Source organism: Symphalangus syndactylus, chromosome 1 (genome assembly GCF_028878055.3).
Source record: "Symphalangus syndactylus isolate Jambi chromosome 1, NHGRI_mSymSyn1-v2.1_pri, whole genome shotgun sequence".
In the NCBI taxonomy this organism is placed as follows: Eukaryota; Metazoa; Chordata; class Mammalia; order Primates; family Hylobatidae; genus Symphalangus; species Symphalangus syndactylus.
In genome coordinates, this window is record NC_072423.2 from 60,229,803 (window position 1) to 60,245,226 (window position 15,424).

Consider the following 15,424-nt stretch of genomic DNA (forward strand, 5'->3'; position numbering starts at 1 on the left):
CAAAAAATTACAAAATTAGCTGGGCAAGGTGGTACTCATCAGTAGTTGCAGCTACATGGGAGGCTGAGGTGGGAGGACCGCCTGAGCCCAAGAGTTCAAGGTTACGGTGAGCCATCACCACACAACTGCACTCCAGCTTTGGGTGACAGAGTGAGACCTTGGATCTAAAGAGTAAGACCCTGTATCTAAAATATAGAAACAAATCAAAGTAAATAGATGAAATGGGTAGACTTTTTAAATGTAAAATACACCTCAGTAGAGTTGCTTTAAAAAAGTAAACAGATGGAGAATTTCTGGTACTTTTTAACTGTTCATCACCCAAGATAAATATATGTGTATGTGTGTATATATACGCGCACACACACACACACACACTTTTTTTTTGAGATGGAGTCTCATTCTGTCACCCACGCTGGAGTGCAATGGCATGATCTCAGCTCACTGCAACCTCCGCCTCCCGAGTTCAAATGATTCTCCTGCCTCAGCCTCCCAAGTAGATGGGATTACAGGCGCCTGACACCCCACCTGGCTAACTTTTATATTTTTAGTAGAGACGGGGTTTCGCCATGTTGACCAGGTTAGTTTTGAACTGCTGACCTCATGATCCACCCACCTCAGCCTACCAAAGTGCTAGGATTACAGGCGTGAGCCACCGTGCCGGCCACATTTTGTTTTGAAATGGGGTCTTGCTCTGTCGTCCAGGCTGGAGTGCAGTGGTGTGATCATAGCTCACTGCAGCTTCAATCTCCTGGGCTCAAGCAATTCTCCTCCCTCACCCTCCTGAGTTGCTGGGACTACAGGTGCACATCACCACACCCAGCTAATTCTTTCATTTTTTGTAGAGGTGGGCCTTGCTATGTTGCCCAGGCTGTCTCAAACCCTTAGCCTCAAGCAATCCTCCCACCTCGGCCTCCCTAAGTGCTGGGGATTACAGGTGTGAGGCCCAGCTGCAAAATAAATATTGAAGGCAGAGGGTCATGAACTCCAATGCCTAAATGAATCAGGCAAAGGAAGGTAAACTTATGCCTGTGTATCTCAAGTAGACAGCTGCTGGTTAGCTCTGGTGGATTGTTGCCATACAAAAGGATACAGCTAGGGATTCCAGATCTAATTTCTCAAAAGAAATGGAAATATAGATTCTTGGGAATTAAAACATTGGCAATCCATGTGAGTCAAGGAGAATGCATTTGTAGATCAAATCTACTCCAAGCCCACCATTTTGCAAACTGCACAGAAGAATACCTTGGATACACTTATGTGTTCTTTCTTGTGTAAGATATATTTCACAAGACAAAGTTTAAAAATGAATATTAAAAATAAATTTTGAAAAATACCTTAGTTAAAAAACCCTGATAGGCAAGAAAAGCTTTTGTAATGAGTATGCTTAGCTTTCTTTGTGAATCAAATAGCATGCAAATTTACAACTATTTCAAAGAAAGTGATACAACAACTTGGATCTGAAGTGACTTTCTGGAACCAAAATGCCCATACTCCAAAGTAACTCACAATCCGAGCTAGGAAAAATTCACAGCCCGGCAATTTGAGCACATCAGGGGCTAACTACTAAGGACAATGGTTTTCAAAGTCAGGGACTGAGCAAAGTTATTCTTATAATAAAATAATTATTTTAATGAAGTATTTGAAATAATTTTAAACATCTGATCAGTAAGATTATACACAAATGAGTATGCTGCACTTTACAAAAAATAAAGGTAAGCATTTAAATATACAAAAACAACTTTGGATAAAGATCTCTTCTTAAAGTACTCCTTTAACATACACATAATTTACAGCATTTTACATAACTTGCTGAAACAAAAAAAATGTGGCCAATTTAAAATTTACTATAGTGTAGAATATGGCCATAACATTCCCAATGTGAAGAACAGGATGAAGAAGAACATACGTGAGGTGGTTTTTCTTCCTCCAAATTCTTATAAGTATAGCATTTCTCATTTTTGAAATACCTTCTTGGAGGATTCAATCATTTTTTTCTATATGTGATTCTAACTACAGTGATTATTTTTCATCAGCTGTATTCCACACATGTGGAATTTTCTTTTCTTTTTTTTTTTTTAAAGAGGGTTTGCTTTGTCCGTCAGCTTCTTCCGCAGGTGAACACATATAACTTGCTTCTCATATTTAGAGCTCATATCCCCAAGAATGAAATATTGACAGTACCTTTTAAGGACAGAATCCAACATAAGTCTTATTGTTAAAAATTTCTCATCATCAATTAGGATTTTTTAAATGTGCCAACACGCTTAAAACTTAGGATAACTAAAAGATACTATGACAGAAGGAACTACAAAAACTATCCTTCTTGGGATTTAAAACAATACAAAACAAAAAATAATATTTTCTTTTTGAAATACTCTAATTTGAAAACATCTGGTACATTCTCCTTTCTGGTTGTGCTGTGATTTTTTTTGCCCATCAACAAAACATGTACCAGTTGTTTTGGAGTTCCGATTCTACCTCTTCCCTTCTTGGGCGTATGAAGCACATTTCCTGTTTTATGATACCATTTTCACATTCCCCTCATCAGTTTGAAAGCAACGCCCTAACGTTCCTTCTAATACTTTGCACCTTTTCCATTTTTTCAACAAGATATATCAGTAGACTCAACTTTAAGGTTTCCCTGACAAGGATGTCCCCTCACTTGGTACCAGAAACAGCATACGGTGATATGAAGCAGAGAATTAGCAACCCCAGGCACAATCTATCCCCATTTGTCTTGTTTTGACAACATTGGAACTCAGCCGACCAAAGTCACCACAGGCCCTACTCTGTGGCCTGTCATGTACAGAAGGTGACTGTCATAGTTAGCTAAGCAACTTCTGATTCCAGCCCAGAAAACCTACCATTTTGGGACGGGTTCAATATAGAATGAAATAGTCATTCTTGTATTTTCTTATGCCTCTTCCTTTCTCCCGCATCTCAATGCATGCTGTATTAGGGAAAGACACCTCACCTGCTACAATCTGGCAAATGAGGCAGGCAGTAACAAACAGGGCCTTGACTTGCTTTAATTTAATGCACAGACGGGCAGATGCCTAATTCTGTGCAAAGTGTATTTCATAACTGATTTTCAGAAGACAAAGATGAATTTGAGTCTGTAAGAGCCCCATGAGATGGATAGGTAAGAGTTAATAAAGTTTCTAACTGTAAACAATGCTCTTTCATGTTGGTGATTATTTTCCAGAAATTGAAATTTCAGGACAGTGCAACAATGCTCTTTGTGTCTTCTTTGGCAGTAAATAGCAAGGATCTGGATGGAAGAGTGGAGTGGTCACTTAAGAAGGGCCAGGTATAGAGCTCGAGAATACTTCATCTCCCGTTCCTGTTCCATACAAAATATCAAGTCCCTGAGGCAGATTCTCGTGATTCTTGGACGATGCAACTGTTTGGTGGCTGTCAGGCTGGATGTCCCAGAAGCAAGAAGGTTGTCTTTTAAGCCCTAAAAATAATAAAAGGAAAAGCAATTTGAAGTGAAAATCTTTCATAACCCTGTCAATTCTAGCATGTAAGAGCCCACTACCCTCTGGTCACTGGATTAGCTACTGGAGATAATGTAATAATAAAGACCTAACCCTGTCCTCCAGCAGCCAGTCTCAAATGGCCATTAAACCTACCACCTGACCTCATTCATTCTTTCCTGCTCACCTGCAGCATGGCAATAGCCTCTGAACTGGTTTCTCCATTTCCAGGCTCTACTTTGCTCCATTCTTTCCAGTGATTGCAGGCCAGACTTTCCCTCTTTAAAGGTCTTAACGCAAATCTTTTGAGAGTGAAAGATGTGTTTATCACTTCGATTGTGGTGATGATTTCATAGCTGTATGCATACATAAAAACCTATCAAATGTATACTTTAAATGTATGCAGTCTTTTGTATGTCAATAATAAAAAATAACAATGAAGGCCTTTCATGGTTCAGATCCCACCAGGCCATGGTTCCAAAATCTTCAATGGTTCCCCCATTGCTCAGAGCAGCTTCTTGAGAACCACGCTGAGCACTTTTCATATATTATCTCTTTTCTATCATACAAAATTGCAGCCAGTTATATGAGCGCTGCCCCCATTTATCAAATGAGGAAACAGGGCTTAGATAGGTTAAGCAATCTGTTCAAGGTCACATAGCAAAGTTGAGCTGTGACTCAGTTTCTAATTTGATCTAAAGTAAGTGCTCTGGTTGGGCACAGTAGCTCACGTCTGTAATCCCAGCACTTTGGGAGGCCGAGGTGGGTGGATCACCTGAGGTCAGGAGTTTGAGACCAGCCTGGCCAACACGGTGAAACCCCATCTCTACTAAAAATAAAAAAATTAGCTGGGTATGGTTGCGCATGCCTGTAATCCCAGCTACTAGGGAGGCTGAGGCAGGAGAATTGAACCCGTGAGGCAGAGGTTGCAGTGAGCTGAGATCGCGCCACTGCATTCCTACCTGGGCAACAGAGTAAGACTCTGTCTCAAAAAAAATGAAAATAATAAAAATAAAAATAAAGTAAGTGCTCTTAACCACTGTGCTATATTATCCACCATATCAGGTATAAACCCATCACTCTGGCTTCCTTCCCTCTAGCCTCACTTCCCATTGCTCCTTTACAAGACATCTTAACTGCAGCCACATGGCTTCTCTGCCAATAGGCAGAGATTAGCAAAGAGGCCATTCTAGGCCAATCTACTCATCTTTTAAGACCCATTTCAAATGGGTCGACCTGTCCTTCATCCAAGGAAATCTCACTCTGGCAATTACCTTACGTTGTATTATAGTAATTTGTATATGCTCCCACCACCACCACATACCCACTAGACCATAAGCTTTCTGAGGACAAGGACTATGGTTTCTGTCTCCTCTAGGGCTTAGCAGAGTTCACAGAACAACACAGGTTATCCACAATATTTTCTAAACTGAATGTACTGGTTTAAAACAGAACAACATGAATTCTAAATGTCATTTTAAAATGACGCAAACACAACACTCCTGTAATTAAGACAGTTTTCTGAATATATTTACCAGTATGAATTACCAATATGTCTATATACTATTACTTTTAATTGGAAGAAAAGAAAAACACAGAACTCTCAAAGGATAATTTTGTAAAAATGAAATCCTTTAATTTTTACCTTTGTTTCAAAACAAAATCCTTTGTTTCAAAAAACGTCTCAATAGTACTGGCAACTCTCTTTTATCCACCCAAAAGACATACATAAGGAAAGATATTTACCTAACATAGGAAGAAAATCTGGTTCTGTTACTATCCTTTTATAACCATTAAATTTTAATTACTCCTTCTACCTTTTTGGGTTTCTTGTTTTGTTTTGATGGAGGGGAAGGAAATCCCTTAAGGTCTCCAAAACACCATGGTCAAAATCAGTCAAACTTAATTCCATGCATGTTCACAGCATGACTTAGGGGTACTTTATCTGATGGACAAATAAAACTTCTTTAAGAGATACTACCCAGTTTTTGAGGGACATGATATCGCAGTCATATTTTTATACTCATTAAGTTAAACTTGTTCATAAGCATCCATGGAAAAAATTTTGGAAAGTCCACATTCTAAAAGAGGAAAAAAAATTGGTCTCAGCTGCACAATCGTTTGGCTACTTATCCCAGAGCCCATCTACAGTATAGAGCCAGTCTCTCGCCACTTCTGCAGGGTTCTTGGTAATGAATGCAATTTGTACAAGTGTAAGCCTCTGGAACTTCAGCTAAGCCTGGCAGTGAAGCACTAGCATGTCACTCTGCTAGCATCAACACTCAGAGATGGTGTAACTCAGATGTAATTTTAACTATTGTAAATTATTACCATCAAAATATCTTCATAAGATTTTTGCAGAATGGGACCAAAAGCTCAGTTTTGTTTGGAAAATTGAATAAAAAGTACATATTAGGAAGAAAGTTACTAAAACATGTAATTGGCAGTGAGTGGCAATTTTGTTGTTTACAGGAGTAACCCGTTTAAAACTACAATATATTTAGGCCAAGGCAAGCAAATCACTTGAGGTCAGGAGTTCAAGACCAGCCTGGCTAACATGGTGAAACCCCATCTCTAACAAAAAAAAATTAAAAATGAGCTGGGCATGGTGGTGTGTGTCTGTAAGCTCACTTACTCGGGAGACTGAGGTGGAAGAACTGCTTGAACCCGGGAGGGAGAGGTTGAAGTGAGCCAAGATCACGCCACAGCACTCCAGCCTGGGTGACAGAGTGAGACTCTGTCTTAAAAAACAAAAAACAACTATAATACATTTAACTAGAGGCAATTTCTTTAGCCATAAATTAGATATATTATGCTAAAACTGTATCTACATGTTTATAAATCTTCTAAGAGTTTTCCTAAAAATCAGTACTTTGGTGTTTTATACGAAATTTTAAAACAACTGGCTAGACAGACACAATGTCTTGACAATTCCACATCTATGTGAATACCCAGAAATATGCCATGGGTTCATCAAAAGATATGACTACATTCACAAGAGCCCTAAGCTAGAAACAATCCGAATGAGTACATTAAGAGTACAATAAATTGTGGAATAGTCATACCATGGAATAATACACAGCAATAATGACTGGGTAACATGAAAGAGTATCACAAAAATGTTCAATGAAAGGAACCAGACACAAAGGAATTCATACTGTATGATTCAATTTCTACCAAGTCCCAAAACAGGCAAAGCTAAAAAAAAGTCAAGAGAGTGAGTTCCCATGGGGGAGATGAGAAGTGATTAGAAGGAGAGTGAAGTTTTCTGGAGTTCTGGTGATGTTTCCTTCTTGATCTAACTACTGCCTACATGAATGTGTTCATGCTGTGAAAACTGTGGTGAGCTTATGACTTGTGTACTTTCTATATCGATGCTACATTTCAATAAAAAAATTAAATTGCTACCCCAAAAACCTTGCCTCAGAAGGAAATTAACATGGAAGCAAAGAGTCGGGGGAAAGGAAAGACAATAAGGCAAAACTGTCAGAAAAAAAAAAAAAAATAGAGACCTAATCATCTGAGTAAGGAACAAAGGGGTCACAGTTCATGTTTGTCATGTGACAAGCCTGAAGGATTCAGGGGAAAGAGCCATATTACAGCTGCCAGCACAGAGTTGAAAAGAAGGTCATTCCAACAGGATGCAGCAGAGGGCCTGAGGCAATGTTATAAATGAAAAAAACCCCAAGGGACATACAGTAACCCAACAGAAATGTCTTTCATAATTCACAACTTTACGAAGGTGATAGCATTCTCTTCCCCCAAATAGCAGCTAACTTAGAAAGTCAATCTTTCTTGAATCTGAATACAAAATAAATAGCATTTTTATTCCTGAGCTTATGATTTGGCAAAGTCCACAATTGTAACTTGTCAATCACAATGACCTGGCCAGAATAACCAGCTACTCTCAGTTATTCAGAGTCAAGGGGGCAGAGAGTGCACAGATAACTTACAGCCATAAAAACCAAACCTGCTTTTTCACCATCAGTTTTAATTTTCCTCTGCCTCACCAAGTCCTTTCCCCAGAGTTGACTAGGACTGATTTCTGGTCACATTAGAAATCACAAAAAATACTAATGTGGTTAAGGGCCCAGAGTTTGTAAGAAGAAAAAAAAAAAACGCTGTTTATTCTTCTCATTGTTAGTGTACTCTTCATTTCGGAAATAGAAGGTTTTCCCATGTAACTTTCTACATGAGGATATTCCTTAATCTGGATTCTTCGCCTGGGTGAAAATGAAAGATGAAACAACCAATTCATTTCCCAGGTGCACAACAGATGTCCTAGGAAGCCGACTGAAACCTAAATGTTAACATCTTCTAAAATTGCCAGATCAATTATGTTAGCCTTCATAATTGTTATTCATTAATGTTACCCAGCCCACTAACAACTTATCTCACCTAATTTGTTTTGTTATACCACTAAACTAAGTTTCTTGTTTTTATAATGAAACTTTTGAGGAACTCTATTGCTCTAACAAGAAAAAATGGAAAATCATCAGTTACCAATTTTAGATAAATAACACCATTTCAATAACGATACCAAATAACTAAAAATAACTAGTAATCCAATTTTTATCCCTTCAACTTAATACAGCAGTGTACTTGTGAAATAAAACCTTTAAAGATTTTTCTACTTCTTTTTCCACATTTCCTTAAATTAGATGACTGCTTTACTAAGTTAGAAGCAGAAAGGACATCTTTATGAACCCAGTGACTTCAGGAATCCTGCTGGGGTTTGCAGTGACTCCATACGGGCCTCTCCTCCCAAGAGCCACCATCCACGGTAATGTAGCTTCATGCTATTCCATGTTCTGATTCCATTCAAAATTATCTGGGTTACTGGGTACCTACTATGGGCAAGAACTGTGCTAGGCAGCATAAGATATACAGAACTGAATGGTGGCAAACACTCGTTGTCTCCTCCATAGGCAATTTCAAATTACTTAATTTCTCTGTGCCTCAGTTTCCCAATCTGCAAACTAGAGATAGTAATACTAATTATCTCATATGGCTGGTTTGAAGATTAAATGAGAATAGCATACGCTCTATAAATGTTGGCCCTATTCTCATAATGAATTCCCTAGTCAGTAGGAAGGCACTGAAGGTTTACAAACAGGAAACAGTGTAATTCTAGCTCCAGACCTTTTTCCCCATCCCATAGTTAAAACTAGTTAAACTTTTCCTACCCAGGTCCTATTCTCTCAAGTCTTCACTAAATCACTGGTTACTGAACACACAAATTGTGCTGCCATACTTACCTTGTCCCTCTCAGTGAAATTTCTGAATTTTTTTTTTTTTTTTTTTTTTTTTTTGAGATGGAGTCTCGCTCTGTCGCCCAGGCTGGAGTGCAGTGGCGCGATCTCGGCTCACTGCAAGCTCCGCCTCCCGGGTTCACGCCATTCTCCTGCCTCAGCCTCTCCGAGTAGCTGGGACTACAGGCGCCCACCACCACGCCCGGCTAATTTTTTGTATTTTTAGTAGAGACGGGGTTTCACCGTGGTCTCGATCTCCTGACCTCGTGATCCGCCCGCCTCGGCCTCCCAAAGTGCTGGGATTACAAGCGTGAGCCACCACGCCTGGCCGAAATTTCTGAATTTTAAAGGAGCCTTGAATGCCTAAAGCTCCAAAGTAGACTGATGGGCATTTCAGACATGTGACAGGTGGACAGTAAGTTTTTCTTACACCCCTCAAATTAAATAGTGGAGGAGCCTGCTGCTGAACAGAATCAACTAAGCTTATCAATATTGTCTCTAGAAACTAAAAGTCAATCTCTTTCATTCAATTCCCTGAATCCTACGACTAATAAAAGCAAAATTTGTGTCCCTGAATCTGAATAGTTAACCAAACACAAAAACTGAGAATTTCTTAATAGAGGAATCAAGAGGCAAAGATTCATGACATTCTCAGATTCTACCTGATTTACACTAAGTCCCAACCTCATGCCACCATGGCAGCTCTTAAGGGATGGCTCAAGTCTTTTCATCTTTAAGGAGGAAACAAGGTCCAAACGTGAGAAATAGGGAGTAAAATGAAGACCTGGCTCCAGAAAAAAAAAAACTGAACATCTTCTAAGTCTCAGAAGCAAAAATAAATAAATGTGTCCTGGATACCTGACCCAGTGTTACAAGAACACTGAAAATCTATATTCACAATACCCAAGCTTCTAGGCCTTAAAGGGGAACACAGGACAGAAAAATACTGAGCTTCAAAATTGACTGCCCTCTGCTGGTCAACAAGCAGAACTTCTGAAGCAACAGAGCTCTCATCTTTATCACCTTCATTTTATTCCTTTCTAGTTATTTCAGAATACAGACAACACTGCATGTTAACTTCTGCCCCATTTTATCACTTCTAAATGTCTATGTTTCAATAGTACTTTACAGAAGAAAACACTGATGTGACATGGAATCACTGGCTTCAGTTTACAATTCTAGCTCTGTAATTATGAGCGCTATAAAGATAATATACTGCCTGTCATAGCTAATGATCACCCCCATCTTTATCTCCAACAGAACGCTCTCTTATTTTCTGGATGCCACTGTTCAATTTCTTAATGACTTCCAATTGAATGTATTATAAGTATCGCAAATTTTACATGTTTCAAACTATCGTTCCTTCCCTTCCTCCTCTTCTTCATTTCAAGGAATGCCTAAGCCAGAAAACTGGATGTCATCCTCAACTCTTTCTCTATAGTCCATCTGCCACTTATCTGTTCTACCCCCTTAATAGTTTCTAAGCCATCTACTTCTATATTTTCACTTCCATTATCTTCTGCCTAGATTACTTCAACAGCCTTCTAAGAAACCTCCCTATTGCCAGTGTTAATATTGCTTACACTGCAGTGAGAATGATCTTTCAAAAATAAATAATCTGACAATACTGTTTTCTTGCTTGAAATGCTCCAGTGGCTAAGATTTTCCCACAAGAACCAAGTCTAAACAACTAAGCATGACATATATAGCCATCCATGACCACACCAAAGTTTCCCTCCCTAGTCTCATCTCTCATTCCTTTCTTCTTGTCTCAAACTATTGACTAGGAACAAAATATTTTTCCTCTTTGATACAGACAATTAATTGCACATAGCATTCTCTCTTCAATGAACTCCACTGATCCTATCCTTATTGTCACATCATCTAAGTTCTTTAGGATTCAGCTAGGATATCATTTCTCCCCAGTGCCTACAAACACAAACTTACCCCAGGTCTAGCCCAGGTGCAACTCCTATGCACTTTAGTGGTACTTTTTATTTCCCTCTACCATCATACGTCTTCAGTGCAATGTAATTATCTCTTTAACTTATCACTTACTAGAATAAAAAGATTTTGTACCTGTGAATACTTTACAGTGTTTGGCATGTGGGTGATATCATTTGTAGGAGAACCATGTGTTTGGAGTTACCCAATAACATCACTTATATGAATAAACAGTGAAAATAAACCACACTATGAGCTTTGGACCTTCTAATTCAAGATCCTGCTGTCATTCTTAGCTTTAAGCCAAACCAATCTGGGGTGAAAGGTGGGGTATGTAAAGTCCTTTGATGTTTCATTCACAACTATTACTCAGCCCTCTAACGTCTTACCTCACCTACTCATCCCCAACCAAGCTGCCACTAGATGGAATTTGTTCAAAAGACTATTTTCTGCCATTTTCTCCAAACATTAAGAAAGCGCTTCAGACCACCAAGGAATTCGACACAGAAGAACAGCAAAAAGCCAAATAAACAGTGAATTCTGAAAGGCAGTAAATTGATTACTTCCTATGGCCAAGCTGACAACCTCATGTCAAGACTTTCCTACTTATACTATGGTTATTTTCTTTAAACTTTTACTAAGACACTTGCAAAGTCCTCTGAAAACTCACATAAACTATGTCCAGAGATCGGTTTTACCTATTTTTTCTTAAAATTTCTTCAAAGGACTGCTAAACATTTTTCTTTAAGAATTAGCTTTGATTTTTCCTTGGAGAATTGTGAATATAAGAAAGAGCTACAATATAATAAGGGTTGCTGTGCCTCAAAACTAAAGGTGAATTTATCAATATCTTTAAATGTATTAATAGTAGTTTTGTTTAAAACTCTAGTAACTCTAGAATTGGTGAGTTGCATACAGGCTGATAAATAACTCTAGAATGAAATATGAATTTATAGAAAAAAAGAAAAACCATTAGAAATTGGAAACATAAAAAAACCATTTTTCTTTTCATAAATTCTTTAAAAGATATATGACCATTAATAATAACATACCAGGGAGGTTAGAACATACGTAGCAGTAAAGTAGGTGACAACAATAGCACAAAGGATGGAAGGGTGTGTATAATTAACTATTTGGTTTGGATTTATTTATTTATTTATTTATTTATTTATTTATTTATAGGCAGAGTCTCACTCATTGCCCAGGCTGGAGTGCAATGGCGTGATCTCGGCTCACCGCAACCTCTGCCTCCCAGGTTCAAGTGATTCCCCTGCCTCAGCCTCCCGAGTAGCTGGGATTACAAGCACCTGCCACCAAGCTCAGCCAACTTTTGTAGTTTTAGTAGAGACAGGGTTTCTCCATGTTGGTCAGGCTGGTGTCAAACTCCTGACCTCAGGTGATCCACCTGCCTTGGCCTCCCAAAGTGCTGGGATTACAGGCGTAAAACACCGCGCTCAGCCAAATTACTTGGTTTTAAAAGACTCTTCCATTTTGTGTGAAGTGGTATTAATTCAAAGCCAAGTGTAGTCAGTTAAGGATGCACAATGTACCTTTGAACAGAGTCACAGTAACCATTAAAAAAAATAAAAGGGCCAGACACAGTGGCTCACGCCTGTTACCCCAGCCCTTTGGGAGGCCGAGGCAGGCAGGTCACTTGAGCCCAGGAGTTCAAGACCAGCCTGGGCAACATGGTGAAACCCTACCTCTACTAAAAATGCTAAAATTAGCCAGGCGTGGTGGTGTGTGCCTGTGGTCCCAGTTATTCCAGAGGCTGAGGTGGGAGGATCGCTTGAACCTGGGAGGTCGAGGCTGTAATGATTGTGCCACTGCACTCCAGCCTGGGTGACAGAGCAAGACTCTGTCTCAAAAGATAAGTAAGTATATAAATAAGACTATTAACTAAAAAGGAAACAGACAACGTAGCATAGAATACTAAAATACTGCTTGATTAACTCAAAAGATGGCAGAAAAGGAGAAAAAACCTGGGAAAATTAAAAACGAATAGCAAGACAATGGACTTAAATCCAGTCATAGCAGTATTTACATTAACTATTGAACCAAACACTCCAAATGAATTTTCATTCTGGTAAAAAAAAAATCAAAACTCAATTATATGTTATTTATAAGAGACCTGCTTTAAATAAAGACACAGATAAGGTGGAAATAAACCAAAGGAGAAAAGATAAACTATGTAAATACTAAGGGTGAGAAAGCTGACATGGCTATAATAGTATCAAGCAAAGCACTAAAATAAAACTTTTAAAAAAACAAAGACTTCAAGACAAGGAATATTACTAGAAAGGAAGATCAATTTGCGAGGACAAAAGGAGGCAATTCACGAGAAAGACATTCAGTATTCATCAAGATAAACCATGCAAGCCCAAGTCGTAGTAAACTTAAAGGACTAAAATCAGGCTATGTTCTCTGACCACGATGAAAACACCAAACATTTGGAAATTAAACAAGATACTTCTAAATAATCTGTAGGTCAAAAAAGATACCAGGATGGAAGTTAGGAAATATCTTCAAAGTTGATAATAAAAACACAACATATCTAAATTTGTAGGGTTGAGGCTAAAGTAGAAAACTAATGGAATTATATAGCTTTAAATGTAGAAAAGAAATGTGTAAGGTCAATTACAGGCTTCCACCTTAAGAGGCTGGAAAAAGAACTCAATATAAATAGAAGAAAGGAAAATAATAGAAATAATAGGAGTGGAAATCAATACAATAGAAAACAGACAAATTTTTTGAAAAAATTAAAGCTGTAAGTTAGTATTTGGAAAGGATTAATAAAATTTGTAAACCCTTATCTAGACTGATCAGGAAAAAGGGAAAAAACACAAATGATCAATATCAGAAATGAAAGAAGGGATAACATCGCTACAGACATTAAAAGGAGACATGGTGAATCAATTCACGTAAACAATTCCAGCAAATTAGATGAGTGTAAAAATTATTTGAAAAATACAATTTTCAAAAGCTGATACCAAAAGAAAGAAAATCCAATATTGAGTTTTCCAAGCCTAGAAAATTCCTGGTCCAGATGGCTTCATTGATAAATTCTATCACACATTTAAAGAGAAAGTAACTCCATTTCTACACAAACTTTTTCAAATAAAAATGGCAGGAAGAAGGGATACTTCCCAGCACATTGTATGAGCACAATTCAAAGCAAGCTAACAAAGACATTACAACAAAAGAAAATTACAGATCAATATTATTCATGAACATAGATGCAGAAATCCTCAACAGACTAAATGAATAACAAAATTGAATCTAGTAACATGTAAAATCAATTGCATATTATGACCAAGTGGGATTTATCCCAGGATTAAAAGGTTAGTTAAAATTGTCTGGGTGCGGTGGCTCAGGTCTGTAATCCCAGCACTTTGGGAGGCTGAGGTGGGTGGATCACCTGAGGTCAGGAGTTCAAGACCGGCCTGGCCAACATGGTGAAATCTCATCTCTACTAAAAATACAAAAATTAGCTGGGTGTGGTAGTGCATGCCTGTAATCCCAGCTACTCGGGAAACTGAAGCACGAGAATTGCTTGAACCCGGGAGGCAGAGGTTGCAGTGAGCTGAGATCGCGCCACTGCACTCCAGCCTGGGTGACAAGAGTGAAACTCCATCTCAAAAAAAAAAAAAAAAAGTTAGTTAAAATTAAAATATCAACGTAAGAGAATAAATTGAAAGAAAGAGAAAACTAAGCTAATTTAAATTTAATTTAAAACCCAATTAAGAGAATAAGAGAAAACTCATATGAAAATTAAATAAACAAATAAATTTGTATAAGCCTTGACAATATTCAATACCCACTATAGTAAAAGCTTTCAGTCAGCTAGGAAGAAAAGAAATTTCCTGCATGTAAAACCTATAGCTAATGTCATATTGAGAGTAAAATATTGGATGCTTTCCCTCTAAGATCAGGAATAAGGCATGCATGTCTGCTCTCACCACTTCTATTAAACATAGTAATGGGGATGTTAGCCAGTGCTCCAAGGCAAGAAAAGAAAAGAAAAAGCATAAAGACTGGAAAGGAAGAAGTACTCTTATTTTTATTTGTGGACAGCATGATTTGCTTAGCAAATCCTAAGACATTTATTCCAAAAAAACCTCTAGAACAATTAAGCGAATTTAGTACAGTGGAGGACACAAGATCTATGTCAAAATCAGCTTTACTTTGATATGTTAGCAACAAACAATTGGAAAGTATATAACTTTAAAATACTACTTTCAATAGCATCAAAAAATTATACCTATGTATAACTGGATAAAAGATGTCAAAGACTTGTACTTGGAAAACTAAAACATTGAGATAAAGATGACAGAAGTAAATGGAACAATATTGGAAGCCTCAATATTGCTAAGATGTAAATTCTCTGCAAATTGATCTATAGATTCAATGCCATCCTAATAAAGAATACCTAGACATTTTTGTAAGAATGACAAGATGATTCGAAAAATTCATATGAAGATACAAAGGACACAACACAGAATAGCCAAAATAACCTTGTTTTAAAAAAGGACAAAGCTGGAACACTCACACTATCTGATTTCTAAACTGTTACAGTAATCAAGAGAGATTGTAGTATGGCATAAATAGAGAAAAATAAACAAATAAGAGTATGTGTATAGATATGTCCACATATATAGTTAATTGATTTTCAACATAAGCTATAAGGTGATGCAATGGGGAAAGCCTTTTTTAATAAATGGGGTAGAGTAACAGGATACCTGTATGTGA

The 15,424-nt window shown here is 37.8% G+C and overlaps 1 protein-coding gene across 6 annotated transcripts in view; it reads right to left on the minus strand.

The window, feature by feature from the left end:
• TAF4B (TATA-box binding protein associated factor 4b) overlaps positions 1-15,424 on the minus strand; it is a 215,396-nt gene that overhangs the window by 40,479 nt on the left and 159,493 nt on the right. For 2 of the 6 annotated variants that reach the window (XM_055235569.2, XM_055235561.2), the window contains exon 15: positions 1,606-3,460. The exons of 1 other annotated variant lie outside the window; for it this stretch is intronic. In XM_055235569.2, coding sequence (XP_055091544.1) covers positions 3,293-3,460 — 168 coding nt within the window. In that variant the 3' untranslated portion in view covers positions 1,606-3,292. Of the gene's footprint in view, positions 1-1,605; positions 3,461-3,666; positions 3,782-6,114; positions 6,221-15,424 lie in introns of those variants that run through there. 3 more of the 6 variants (XM_055235551.2, XM_063613394.1, XM_063613428.1) reach the window with 3 other exon arrangements.